Raw genomic sequence first — 14773 nt, forward strand, 5'->3', positions numbered from 1 at the left:
AAATAACAAGAACACAGAATAAACATTTCATATCTGTTCACTTTATTCATGTCAAATATCCATTCTTCTATACACAATCACTCTCTCCACACAAGATGTTCATGTGACATTAGCTTTATCAATACTGTATCTCCACGCTGACCGACAAGGTCAAGTTAGGGAAATTCTTGGGAATTTTCTTCCAGTCATGTTTGCATGACATTACTTGTTTATGATAAAGGTTGAATGTGATTAATGTTTTTCACACATACTGTACACGTCACTATGAATATGATCACTCAAATGAAGTGCGATGGTAAATAAAGAGTTACGCTTTGCATAAATAAATAAATTAATGCTGAAACCAAAGAGCTTTCATTAATAAATCATGACCTATGTTTCCTGATTGTGAGGACAAATACTGCACCTTTGAGAAGTGATCAATAGTAATGACAGCAGCGTTAGAAATTGGCACTAGTCCTGTAGTCCTTACCAAACTGCCCAATGGTAAAGGTATACTAAGGACTAGTAGAAATTGCCCTGGTTTAAGGGTTTTGCTATATGTTATCATTGTAAGGACTAGTAGACAAAAACTGTTAGTTTCTAACCCTGGACAGTGGTAGTAATTTTCTCATAGATCAATTCATCCAGTGTCGCCATTTTGTTGTGGTAAATACCTGAACCCAATCATCAGAATAACTTCATCTCGGATCTGACGTCTATATCTCAAGCTATCTTAACTCTAAATATGCAATGAATTTATTTACTTGCATGAGCTTGAAATAAACAACTAATCAAATTGCTTCTTCTGAACTGAGTCCTGCATACAAACTAGGAGCCCATGATGTATTTGGTTGGACGTCTATTTTGTTGTGTCCTTCAAATAAAATTAGACCATTACACATTACAGTTGTACACAATGTACAAGCCTGGGAAACGGTATCATAAAGGATATTACTTGTTTGCCTTCAGCAATATTCCAGCTTTATCATGGCAGCCTGTAAATAATTGAATCTGGGCCAGGCAAACTAGTGGGTTACATTAGGAGCCACTTCGTTAGGGTAAGATGTCATGCCCAACCACGTGATCCAATCTAGTCACCTCTAACAACCAATAACACAGTGATATTCTGACCATGGTCCCCACTTGGTCACAGACACGACCTTACTATCCATGGCTCTCAGTTTGATGACAAACAAAACGTTGTCACAAAGAAATAGAACTGATGTGCCAAGTGGTCATTAATATTATTACCCTAAAACACGGCTGACATTTGGTGAACATTTACTCTTGTGTTGTAATCATCGAATAAATCTTCAAATCATATACATCTGTTACTTTTACCAGAAATAAAAAAATTACTGACAGCAAAGTAAATATTTCACAGAAAGACCGTATTCTTGGCTAAATCCTGCAAAATGCCTCTGCAAGTATCAGATCTGTATCTCTACAGTACATTAATTGACTTCTTGTGCTGTTCCTAACCCAGCTCAGTCAAGATGCTGATTCTATTCCAGTTCAGTCAACATGACAAGACAGAGGTTCACATGCACAAACCCATCCTAGTAACCCTACTACTATTCCAGCTACTTTAAGATAGCCTTACAATGGCATATAAGTTAAATCGTTCATGCAATTAGAAGCAAAGGCAAACTGACTTGTCAACACTCAATAACGCCCTTGCATGAATGTGAAGCACACACATTTCATATAAAAATATATTAAAAATTTCTAATGCCACTTCCATGGTTGTATATATGCAGTATCGTATAAATCAATGTACAATAACATGTTAAAACTACCATACCGACACAGGACATTAAAATTACACTTTCAGTATTTTAACAAAAAATCTCTTAAATAAATATGGACAAACAGGACTTGTACATATTTACATCACAGCCCAGACTAAAACCAAGGCAGAAAATAAAACAGTGCTGATTCCTTGATGCCTGGAAGATATTACCATTCAGACGTGTGTGAAACCTGCACTGTCTGTACTTAGCCCCTCAAAGTTTGGATTTTGTAAAAAAGCTGCAAATATTGCTTTGAAAAAGTGAAAATAAATTGTTTCCATGAAATGAAGAAAAATAATATCATGAGTTTTTTAATAGTTAACTACTGTCCATTGTTTTCATGACCTCTTCAAAATCTGTCCTATATTTTGGCAGTGTCCTATCTATACCTGTATGATCTACAGCTTGTTAAGCATGTTCTCTAGAGTGACAGTTCCAATACTAATGAGGTATCATAATGGTTTTCTTCACTGATAGCAGAAATACAATGCTATCAATCTGGTGTTTTACTGATTGTTTTACTGAGATAGTTTCTAGCGCCACAGATGGTCATGCACTGAATGTGAAGTGGGCCAAATACAGCTGGCAAAAAACTCTAGGTGACCCCGCTATAGACAGAACGTAGCAACCTCTCTGAGCATTACAGACAGATCTTTTCTCAGCACTATCCCAAACTTCAATCCTTTATAAGCTGTTCATGAAGACTCATGAGAAGGTTTGACACAGGACATTGAGACTTGTTTCTTTCAGTGACATACCGATGTTGTCGAAGTAGTGGTGGAACCTAAAATTTTACAAAATACATTAAAATCACAAAAAATGCAAAAGTGAAATAAATTATTATATTTACTGGTATACCTGGAAGGGGCAAGTGTGGCATGAATTATTAATCATGATTTTGAATTTTTTGGTCTGTTTTTATTTGAAATCAGTATGGAGGTGAAAAACTAACAGACCTGTTCAAAATTTTAGCATATTTTTCTAAACCTCTGTACCCTTGGGATTATAAGGTTTACATTGGCACAGCTGAATAATGTTTCATATGAATATCTTATCATTAAAGTAAAAGCCCCCATTTATATAAAAACACAGTTCTGTCACAAATACCTTCTTTTCGTTTTGGCAATTTGCCGATGTTGCTCTGCTCGGCTGATGGCCCTAAGGGAGGGGAGATAATCCATGTGGACTGAGCGATGACTGCAGTAGGTGTTCAGAGGGAGGGAGTCGGACACATTCTCATGAGTTCTCCTAATAGACCCAGACAACCTGAAACAAGAAATTTCCAACTGCCCTAGATTCATTTTTTCCTGGCCTGTATGTATCTCAGGGCAGACTAAGTCCACAGTACCACCAACATAAGAGCCTTCATATACCACACCTGGACAAAACGGTTCGTTGCTCAACCATTGGTCTGTCTGGTACAGACTCGATTATTTACAAGCTGCCGCATGCATAGCTAGAAAATTGCTAAATGCATAGTACAACTTATTCAGTGACTAATTTCTTGTGAATAAATCTGTTTGGTCAGGATTTTACACAGCCATAATTTTTCTCTTTATTAGGTCAAGGCTTTTCTTTCTCAAAACCTTGGTTGGCAGTCGCAATAAAAATGGGAAAAAATAAAAATGAATAAATGAATAAAAAAATATACAGTGATCCCTCACTGGGATATACCGCTGTCATCGGGGTCCAAGAAACGGAACTTGCATTCTAGGAAAGAGCGTTGTACAGATATTCATTGCTGAGGTTCACATTACTTAATGATGGTAGTGAATGGAACAGTGGCGCAATTATTTCACAGTGGCATGGGACATGTATATGTTATTATCAGCCTTGGTGTCTTTGTTATTATTTTACCTTGGCTCAGATGTGAGCAAGCTGAATGTTGTTCGTCCACCAGGTACAGGAAGGGTTACCTCATCTGGTAACTTGTCACCTGCTTGACTGTCTCTATAACTGTCAACAGCTGTTGTGATGGTCCCATACAGATGCCTAGCACTTCTCAGATTCATCTCAGTATTGTGTTCGCGTGTCAACAAGGCCATTGTAGGGCAGTCAGACATTGTTCGGTTGTTTCTGGAGTCACTCCCCACCCCTGAAGCTGCATAGCACTCCTGACTTGTAAACACCTCTGTGCACGCCCCCATAATATCCATATCGCACATTGAGTCATAATATTGAGAAAAGGCATTTAAACATTTTGAACTAAGAACCTTTTGCTCTTTGGGAACACTATCATTTTTAACAGCTTCCAATGTTTCAACTACTTTCTCCTCTTCAGGGGCATCACATGAGCCCTCATCGTCAAACAGATCTGTGCGTATCCGTGAAAGTTTGTTTTCTTTCGATGCGGCCTCGGTACAGCCGAGTGACAGACTGGGGGCCTGTGGCAGCACTTTCGGCAGGGGGAGGAGATGGAACAGGTTACCAGACAGCGAAGACATGCCGATGCTGTGGAGGTTCTTGCACATCTCTTGCAGTTTTGCAGTTAGTTGATCATCACATCTATCCTATAAACAGATTGGAATGAGTGTTGAGTAACCATTTTTATTTGTTTATTTGACAGTTATATTTATTTGTGTCCACATTACCAATAAAATGGGGACTAAGATTGGGTAAATTCAACAAACAGACCTACAAGCGAGTGTTTAGGTTGAATGCCACTTTGCGGGAGGGAGTATGGTTTTATGCCGTTTTTAGCAATATTCCAGCAATATCACAGCGGGGGACACCAGAAATGGGCTTCACACATTGTACCCATGTCGGGAATCGAATCTGGGTCTTCAGCTTGACGAGTGAACACTTTAACCACTAGGCTGCCCAAACGCCCTAATGCCATAATCAGTTCAAATCTGGGATTCAAACCCATGATCATCATATACTAGCACACCTAAGGGAGGCAACTCCACTCTACACTTATAATGGTAATAGGTGACTAATGGGTGGTCAGGTTCACTGACTTTGTTGATGTTCATGATGTCAATCACTGGATTGTCTGGTCCAGATTATTTACGAACAGCCGTCATATAGCTGGAATAATGCTGAGTGAGGTGTTACACACCAATCAAACAAAAACAACTGCTCACATTCAAACATATGAAATTATTTACCAAAAATCTCAACAGAGAAACTGACTGTTCCCCCCCCTGTTATGTTTAGATCAATGACCGAAATAACTGTCTGCCTGCAGCAGGTGACTTTTCTGCTGGGCTGCATGAATGAATGAATGAATGAATGAATGAATGAATGAATGAATGAATGAATGAATGAATGAATGAACACTTTAGTCGGGCATATAATTTTAAAATTACTTACAGATTCAGTTTTATCATAAATCCTTGCAGATTCTCAAGTAATTGTTTGCATCTTTTCAACTGAATCAAGGTAACTTTGAAGATGGGTTAGGCAACACTGGTGGGTCACCTGCCTGATTGTCGTTTTGGATTCTTTACATTATTTCAAACATGGCTAAAGATAGATTGGAACATACCCTCAGATAGGACTGTAGCACTTTTTCAAAAACATCTGGTAATGGTTGACTTATTCCAGCTAGACTCTCCAGTCTCAAACAATGCACAAGGGGGAGGTGGCTGGAACAGCCTGAGTCCGACTGGGATGATAATCTTGATGGAAACACATTACTGCCTGACGAGTCATCATCATCCAAAACCCTCTTCCTCCTCCCAACAGAAGGCTTTGACACCACAAAGTCATCATCGTCCTTATCAGGAACAGCTGAAGTGCCAACACTGGTGCCCTGGGAGTCCGAGTCTTGTGAGCAGGTGTTCTCATCCACACTGAGTAGAACTGTGCGAGGCGTTGTGTTGACAGCGTGGTGGAGTTTGCTTGCCCCGCCCCCTGAGCTAAGCCAGTACTGGAGCCACAGCAGGCATTTCCTGATGTCACCTCCGTGAAGCTTGACCAGTGTCAGCATTTCGTCCAGACCAGTTCTAACCTGTTCCACCAGGCAGATTGTCTGTAGGTGTCCTGCGATTGTCAGCTGAAGATACAGGAAAGCACATTCATGAAAATAAAGTCACAAGGACTGAAACTTTGTAGAATATTATATATGAGTGAGTGAGTGAGTGAGTGAGTGAGAGTGATATTCCTGCAAAGTCACAGTTAAAATGGGCTTTAACCAGTAGGCTACCACTCCATATATCAGCATTAGAAACTGGCACTTATCCTATAGTCCTTGCCAAACTGCTCAATAGTTAAGGTATCATAAGGACTAGTAGCAATTTTCCATTTTTATAGGTTTTGCTATATGTTATCATTATAAGGACTAGTGGTCTAAAACTGTTAGTTACTAACGCTGTATATGATAAGAAAGGTCACACAAAGCTTGAACTCCCCCATACATGGCACTGCCCAGTACTTGTCACAATAGTCGGGGTGACTTATGGGGGCTGTTGTCACTATTGCAATAGTACGCCACACTACTGGAATAGTATTGCAATAGTATTAAACCAACTTATGTTGATCATTAACGTAACAGAAATGAATAAAGTATTGCCGACAATGTCTCCCATTGTCCTCCCTGTTGCTTTTCAAACCAAAGGGAAGTAACACTATTTGTTGTTGTTGTTTAACACTGCACTCAGGACATTTCCAGCTATATGACGCCAGTCAGTAAATAAGTCTGGACCAGACAATCCAGTGACTGACATTATGAGCATCGATCTACACATTGAGATATGGTATACCGTATTCGACATAATAAGCGCCCAGGGCGCTCTCAAAATTAGAAATAGGGGGCTCTTATTAGAATAATATTTTGTAAAAAAAAAACAGAGTTGAAAGATAAATGTCGTGGTTTATGCTGACAGCCTGAAATGTTTATATAGGAGAGATATATTTTTCCAGAATTTAATTGCCCATACTTAAGGGTGCATTTAACACACGAGTGCGTATTATCAGCGAATAAATAAGTATGGTGTACATTGATCAATCGGAAAGAGTGCTAATTGGGATTGTTCACGAGCCAATATATTAGCAAATATCGCCGTGGGCGCTTATTACGTCGAATACGGTATATATCAGCCAACTCAGCGAGCCTGACCACCCAATCCCAATAGTTGCCTCTTACAACAAGCATGGGTTGCTGAAAATCAGTTTCAACCCGACCTTCACAGGTACAAAGGAAGTAACTCAAATCTTAAATTGTCGTAATTCTTGATAAACACGCGGTAGGTTTGAATTTTGACTGTAATTACCGTATATGACCGCGGATAAGCCGACCCCGTAGATAAGCCGAGGTTTTAATTTGACCATTGAAATACGAAAGAAAATGATATGACCCGCAGATAAGCCGAATCAGGAATTGAAAGACAAAAAACACTGCGAAGTCGGACTGCAAGACATGTGCCGGTACTCGCAAATATTCAAAAATATAAGATGAAAAACGTTGTAATTATATTGAAAAAGTCATTATTATATCTAAAAAAGATTTAACAAACCAGTCATCCACTTTCATAATGTGGGAAGCTGTTTCTCGTGTTTTTTTTTAATCTCATAATGATCGTTATATGTTGCCATCAACAACCAAGCGCCATTTTGTGAATCGGTGTATATAGAATTATGAACCCGTGAGAAAATATATCAGCTGGAGCGAAGACTCGCAGTTTGAATTCAGCATCGTAAGCATGGCGTTTTTGTTTAAAACTCATGATGAAAATGTCAGTCTGTAAAAATATACCAACTTTTATAACCCCCTTTACACCACTATTGTATGTTAATCCAATTGAATTAAATAAACTATCATACTATGAACACATTGAATGACCATCACAGGCTTCTCCAGTTTATTAAACTAATCTCTCGAAAACAAAGGAATTAAGCCCCTACTCCCAAACACGATCGCTAAGCACCCACAACTTGAAAATGTTTGTGTAAACAACATGACAATACCAATCGGCCCGTTATTATCAATGCTCATTTCCTTGTGTACCGTGTTGCTTTAAACAACAGGAAGCAATCACAGTGGTCACCGTTCGTGACGTCACAGGTAACAGCTGATCACATGTTTTTGCAAATGGCGAACGGAATAACTCGCCGATACAGCTGTTTATTTGCCTCTTTCAATAAAGGTAGACACTTGTTCACTATCAATTTATGAACTTTGCAAAACGTACGTAATAGCTATTGGCGATTTTATCTGGGGATTATATATTATAGCTGTGAATTCCATATATTGTTACGTGTAAAGATTGTAGAGTTTACGAAGAACGATAAACTTTGAACATTCAATTGAAAACTTATCATCGGAAGGAGTAACATGCATACCATTTTTTTAATAATGACAACATTGGTGTATAATAATAACTTTATTGATAATTTATAAGAATAATGGCTCTAGTCGTGGCAACTTCCAAACTTTCGGGAAGTTGTAATCTATCGGACCGTATTCAGCCGATGTTTCTGACAGATCACGATCTGAAAAATACTATCACGAAAGTGTATCCCGTGGATAAGCCGACCCCTTTCTACAGAATCTTTTTTCTGGTCCTCAAAATTCGGCTTATACGCGGTCATATACGGTAGTTTTCTGACGCATAAGCTGTGTCTTATTTGTAACTCATTCCAACTATTGAAATCTATGATTGTTATGCATACAATCAATAATACAATCAGCGGTTCTAAATTCCTATCGATGTAGTACAATCACAGAGCAAACTATAATCAATTGCAATGCATTGTTATACTCCCACACATTACTGCATTTCCATCATCAGATAATTCTCTTTTGACACAAAAAGGAAGAAAGAGTTACCAACTAACCCATTTTGGAATTGGCTCAAATAGGCAAAACACATATTGTGTCAGATATGTATGATCACATAAGACATTTTCTGGTCACTGTTTTCTGTAAAAGGTATGTTGGAGTTGCACAACTCACCTGAGATGGCTGTTTAAAGGTGAGGCCTTCGTACCGTGCCTGCAGCTGGCTGCTGAAGCTGGGGTCCGTCGTGGTGAGGATGATGGGAATCTTGGTCCTCATCATGAAGTGCTGTATGGCAGGCAGGTAGCCCTTGTCATCCTCGAAGCTGATCTCAGCCTGAAACACAACATCCCTAAGTGAGAACAGATAACACAGAAAACATACGCTTAGGTATCACAGGGTGTCCTTGTACACTACAACCTGGCACTACAACTGTCATAAGTCTATGTTAAGGTAAGGGAGTCACGATCACCTCGGTGCTAAGCCCACTTTGTACAATGGCACCCAGAAACCCATATTCATGAGTTTCAGTGCCATATTTGGCCTGATTCTGTTGTGATTATGGCACAATGCTTTCCGCACAAACACTTACAATTTATCAGAATTTACCATTCTAACACATCCAAACTTTAATGATCAAAAGTGCTTATCCAGTACTTACTTCATCGAACAGGATGAGCGTGGTGGTGGACAGTTCCAGTCCCCCCGTCTGACTGGACTCATCTCTCCCGGGGGTCGGCATGGCTTTCAACTCCTTCTTGGCTTTCTTGGGGGTTTTCTCAACTGCAATAAATATTTTGAAGTGAGTGTGAATTCGTATAATATTCATAAAAAAATAAATTGCAAGTGATTCGGCAATTGTAAGCCACACCCACTAACAGACTACTGTTTCCAGACAACAGAATTGGCGGGGCTAGTATTATTGCACCAAACAATGTCACTGCTTTCTACTGTTGTCTACAGGTTTATATTGTGTTAATGATCAAATTATCAGGCTGTGAAGTTATTATTGTTGACATATTTATTTACAACAAATGACTTCAATGTTTTTGTGATCATGGAGTAATAAACAAAAAAAAGAGGTCTGCACACATTGTACTAATCCCTTTAGATATTGGGATGCCCTCAACACCCCAATATCTAAGTAAGAGCTTTCAAAGCTATTGAAGCATTATAGTCCTTTACCCTTATCAACATCCTTCTCTCGTTTCCTCTTCCGCTTGGACTTGGTGGGCGATTCCTGCTTCTTTGCTGTATCGGCCTCCAGGTCAATCACTTCTACAGGATCGGTCTTGCTGCCAGCCTTACGGAACAGGTTGGTGAAGGCCGTGGGCAGCTTGGCGTCCTTCTTGGCGGGCTTAGCTACAAATAATGAAATTATATGTGAACGAGTCTTAAGAGTGAGTGAGTATGGTTTTATGCCACTTTTAGCAATATTCCAGCAATATCACGGCTGGGGACACCAGAAATGGGCTTCACACATTGTACCCATGTCCGGAATCAAACCCGGGTCTTCGGCGTGACGAGCAAACGCTTTAACCACTAGGCTACCAGACCGCCCCTATGGTGAGGTGAGGTGAAATTGGGTTTAACGTCGCGTCCAAGATTATTGCACTTATATAGCGACGTGCATGTACGAGTATGTGTTTGTGTGGCTGCTTGTTCTAGTCCGGACTAATGCCGATTTATAGTGCTAGCTCTCTGAGATACCACGCCGCAGTTTAACATGAATACCCCACTCAGACACAGTATACTGACTCCGAGCCGACCAGTCCTTGTTTTAGCCCCTTAATGCCGAGCGCCAGACAGGGTAACAACAAGTACCATCTTTTAACGTCTTTTGGTATGACGCGGCCGGGGATCGAACGTCGGACCTTCCGCTCTCTGGGCGGACGCTCTACCACAGGACCACGGAGGCGGTCTCCGCCCCTATGGGTAACTGTGAATGCAATGCAATCAACTGAAGGTGATCACACAATCTATTCGGATGCCCCCTGCGACCGTGATTGCTGGGGATGTTTCTAACTCGCAATGCCCACCCGGATATGGTGCAAACAAACCAAGGATGATTTTCAGGGCAAATCTGATTTCTGACCAGATCCTGACATGCCTAAGGGACATAACTCTTAGCACTTCGCCACATGTTCCCAAATGTATATGTATGGAAAAACAGTTTGAAAATAAACATCATCTTAGATTTGGGGGTTCATTTCATATTTGAATCTGTCAGTCAAGAAGTTATTTTTTTGGTTACATCACTTTGTGTTACTCTATGTATCAGTTCAGATAAATCTGTGATGAAAAGCTCCAAAGTAACACACGACAACTGTCAGACTGAAGTGAGCATTGCCTCTCTGCACAGCTGGCTCACAGAGGCACATTGATCAGCTACACCACACACAGTGTAAACACTGTCGAGCCTCCTATCAGATGTTGGAAGGTGAATTGATTGAAGCATTTTCATTGATTGAGACGTTTGGTTGATATTTCTAATAGGGCTATAACCATTTAGTCAGTTTAGGGAATTTGTGGGATTCATCATTGATCAATGGTCATAATCAGTTTGTTCTAACCGATCAATCATCAACTATACCAGCTGCTGTTTTTCTGATTTAATGATGGGACATGATCTGTGTCTGCTGATGAATTATAACAGCACTTGCAGCCAACAGAGGAGCACAGCGATTTATCTAGACCTGCTCAGAGGCTGATATTTGGCCTCAAGTCTGAAGCATATGTCAGTAAAAATCCCAAATTGGAATTACAAATCTCCTAATTCAAGTTATGGTTTGTTGAGGGAACTTGTATTTCACTGATAACAGGACCAATAGAGACAAAGAGACTTTAATGGTTAGTTATGGTTAGTTATATATTACTGCATCAAACATGTTAAATTCAATGTCAAAATTCAATGTTAAAATTAACAAGGGCAAAAGTGAGCGTGGTTCACTAATACCCCTGACCCGCCTAGTGTGTAAGTAGTTGCAAATTAAATAATGGATAGGGTTAGGGTTTGAAGAATTCATAAAAAAATTGAAAAAAAAAAAAAAAAAATTCTTTTGACTGCACCCCTCCATATGACACATATAATTATGTACTATGTTTGAGATGATTCCACCGAATAGTTTAAGAGATATTGTGCGGACAAAGTTTAGGACAGACGATACCTTGGTATAACTATATACCCCCGACCAAAAAGGTCGAGGGTATAATAAGAACTTAAGTAACATCCAAATTTTGAACAAAATAACGATTTCCCCCCAATTTGCTTGCCAAGAGCACTTAGTTTAGAATCCTGGTTGAACCCCTGGAAGCATGCTCTCCGTCTCCCAGTGTTATTTACCTGAAGATGGTGTACTGCCTGACTGAGAGTTTGTCAAGGCTGCCATCATGCTGTTTGAGCTGCCATCTTTACTGGTGGCGACCTGGTGAGATTGGGTAGCCTCCTGGAGCTTGGACAGGATCTTCTTCCCGTTCCGGGACGACGCGGCATTCACCTCAATCACCTAGTCAGTAAAACATCATATTTACTTAAACCTTCAAATGTTCACAATGCAATGTTTCTACCCAATTCTGCCCCTAGTTTGGAGTGAGTGGGTGACTGTTGTTTAGCTCTGCCTTCAGCAATATTCCAGCTTCTGCATGAAAACCTGTACATAATCGAGTCTGACCCATCAATCTATGTAATTCGGATACAATGACATGCATCAACCAAGTCATCGCGCCTGACCACCTGATCCCGTTAGTCGTCTCTTACGAGAAACATGGGTTGCTAACGACCAATCCTAACCCGGGTCTAACGTCTTTGTGGCACAATGACACGCAAACAGCAAAGTCACTAAGGCTGACCTCCTTATCCAATCTAGTTGACTCTCACGATTGGCACATCTTTCTTGGTCCCCATGAGATCTTGTAGAAAAAACTACAATCAAAAAAGTCCGCACACAGTCAAGTCTCGTTAATCCGACACTCGCTAATCCCACAATCGGACTTATCCGACACAAATGATGAGAACTGATTATATCAGTGCTGTTTAGACCTGTTAATCCAACAGTCATGCAACTCCAACACACCTAATTTGCAACGAATTGCTGAAATCACTCATTAATCAGTCTCATTAATCCGACACAGCAATTAGCTTACTCCGTGGTCATCAGCCCACGAGAACACAGCCAAACTTGCATAACAACAAACAATTAATCCTTTAAACACACAAAACAGGATTAATCACAATCTCATTAAAATCAGATCTAAGTTACCGCAAGGACATCTCATTACAGGTCATGTCAGAACGACCTTTTGCAAAACTTTGACTGACCAATGAAATGACTAACAGGAAGTCAACATTCGCCAATAAGAAAAGAAGCTTTCATGATCTTTGTGGCACTAGATGCAAACTGGCGACTTCCATTCAAGATTACACTTTCAAAAGTATTTTGGATCAGTCGTGCAGCCCGTAACTGTAGTTTGGAATACCCTGTGTTAGGCTTTTTGAGTGAGTGAGTTTTGTTTTACGCCACTTTAGCAACGTTCCAGCAATATCACGGCTGGGGACACAAGAATGGGCTACACACATTGTATTCAAGGGGCATGGGGGAAATTGAACTCGGGTCTTTGGTGGGACGAGCCAACGATTTAACCACTAGGCTAACCCACTGCCGGTTAAGCTTTTCGAGGTTGCATGATTTGAGAACATATTCCTCTAATAATATAACATAACATAAATATTTCCTTTTTAAGTATTCTATTCTAATGAATATGTACTGTAATCCATCACATTGTCCGATTTTCGATCATGAACGTTGATACTACTTAATTTAGTCAGTCCAACATACTCGTTAATCCGACATAATCATATGCCACCGACCATGTCGGATTAACAGGACTTGACTGTATTTCTATCTGTTGTTCAAAATTAGTTATTTAAACTTGCAGGCCACGGGTATCACCTTATATCCGAGTTCCTGAGCCAGGGCGTACACTGAGGCCGTCTTGCCGACACCGTGGGGCCCTGTGATGAGCATAGTGTTACACAGACTGTCATCCTCATCCTCACTGTCATCAGTGTCCATGTCGAAGTCACTGTCTTCCTCCCCCCACCACGCGTTGTCCTCCTCGGCTGCTGCAGACACAGGAACCACAACTTAGGTTGAATAAGACATGGAGAAGAAGTAATTGGGTTTTATGTCAATATTCAAGCCATATCAAAGCAGGGGACACCAGACATGAGCTTCACACACAGTACCCATGCATAGCAGTCAAACTTAAGCAGAGGTCCTTGTCATAACTGTAATGTGATATGGTAAAGGTTTAGAGGTTTCCAGTTCAAATAAACGTAGGAGCAAATATGAAGGATCTCCCTTTATTATAAACACTAGAGAGAAACGAAACCCATGCCTTTGTCCTTTGTGACAAGCAAATGCTTTAATCACTTGACTATCTACGCTCAATGCCTATTTTACCTTTGGCGACAGCCTTCGGTTGAGCCTGTTTGAGCATCTGCAGCCTCATCTTGCGAGCCTCCTTGTGAGTGCGATGCTTCCACTCCAGCAGCCAGCTCTTCAGCTTCTGCAGGTGAGCTGTGTGGCCCAGGACCTCCATCGAGTGGGAGGGCTGGTAGCGCTCCGTCCACATCATCTCTGCCATACATTGTAGAAGAATGATACAAAACTCCCGACTGATCAGATTCGGATGGACTGTACCCTAAGTGACTTTGATAGTTCAATTTCTGAACATATATTCATCTGCATCATTACCAAATTTGGCACACATCTTCAGGACATTTTGACTGACAAGCAGTCAGTGTCCTATAATATGAACGGATCTAAAACCCAGACCTGTAGTAAAGGTAAGAGCATCACAAGGACCAGGATCCCCTTCCACAAAGGATCTTAGTGCAACGACTATTGCCTGTGCTTTAACATAGGCCTATAATAGTAGTTTTTGTTTGTTTGTTGTTTAACGCTGCACTCAGCAATATTCCAGCTATATGACAACGGTCTGTAAATAATCAAGTCAGGACCAGACAATCCAGTAATTGACTGCAAGAGCATCGATCCACGCAAGTGGGATACAATGACAAGCATCAACCAAGTCAGCGAGCCTGATCACCCGATCCCGTTGGTTGCCTTTTATGACAAGCATAGTTGCAAACATGGGTTGCTAAAGACCTATTCTACCCCGGATCTTCACGGGTCCTATTATAGTAGTAGCACTGCCATAGTTCTGTAGAAAGGGTCATGTACCTACAGAAGTAGTAGCCCTACTCTAGCCATCA

At 40.5% G+C, this 14773-nt stretch overlaps 1 protein-coding gene across 3 annotated transcripts in view; it reads right to left on the reverse strand.

The window, feature by feature from the left end:
- Positions 1 to 19: 19 nt before the first annotated feature.
- Positions 20 to 14773, reverse strand: part of LOC124134274 (ATPase family AAA domain-containing protein 5-like) — a 28559-nt gene continuing 13805 nt past the window's right edge. For 2 of the 3 annotated variants that reach the window (XM_046499002.2, XM_046499003.2), the window contains 10 exons: positions 13959 to 14135; positions 13446 to 13618; positions 11840 to 12002; positions 9682 to 9858; positions 9158 to 9279; positions 8674 to 8832; positions 5266 to 5775; positions 3633 to 4285; positions 2883 to 3041; positions 20 to 2559 (listed from right to left, as the gene is read on the reverse strand). In XM_046499002.2, coding sequence (XP_046354958.2) covers positions 2481 to 2559; positions 2883 to 3041; positions 3633 to 4285; positions 5266 to 5775; positions 8674 to 8832; positions 9158 to 9279; positions 9682 to 9858; positions 11840 to 12002; positions 13446 to 13618; positions 13959 to 14135 — 2372 coding nt within the window. In that variant the 3' untranslated portion in view covers positions 20 to 2480. The remainder of the gene's footprint in view (positions 2560 to 2882; positions 3042 to 3632; positions 4286 to 5265; positions 5776 to 8673; positions 8833 to 9157; positions 9280 to 9681; positions 9859 to 11839; positions 12003 to 13445; positions 13619 to 13958; positions 14136 to 14773) is intronic. The other variant, XM_048392152.1, reaches the window with a different exon arrangement.

The sequence above is a fragment of the Haliotis rufescens genome, unplaced genomic scaffold, assembly GCF_023055435.1.
Source record: "Haliotis rufescens isolate VD_foot unplaced genomic scaffold, xgHalRufe1.0.p SCAF_11, whole genome shotgun sequence".
Lineage (NCBI taxonomy): Eukaryota > Metazoa > Mollusca > Gastropoda > Lepetellida > Haliotidae > Haliotis > Haliotis rufescens.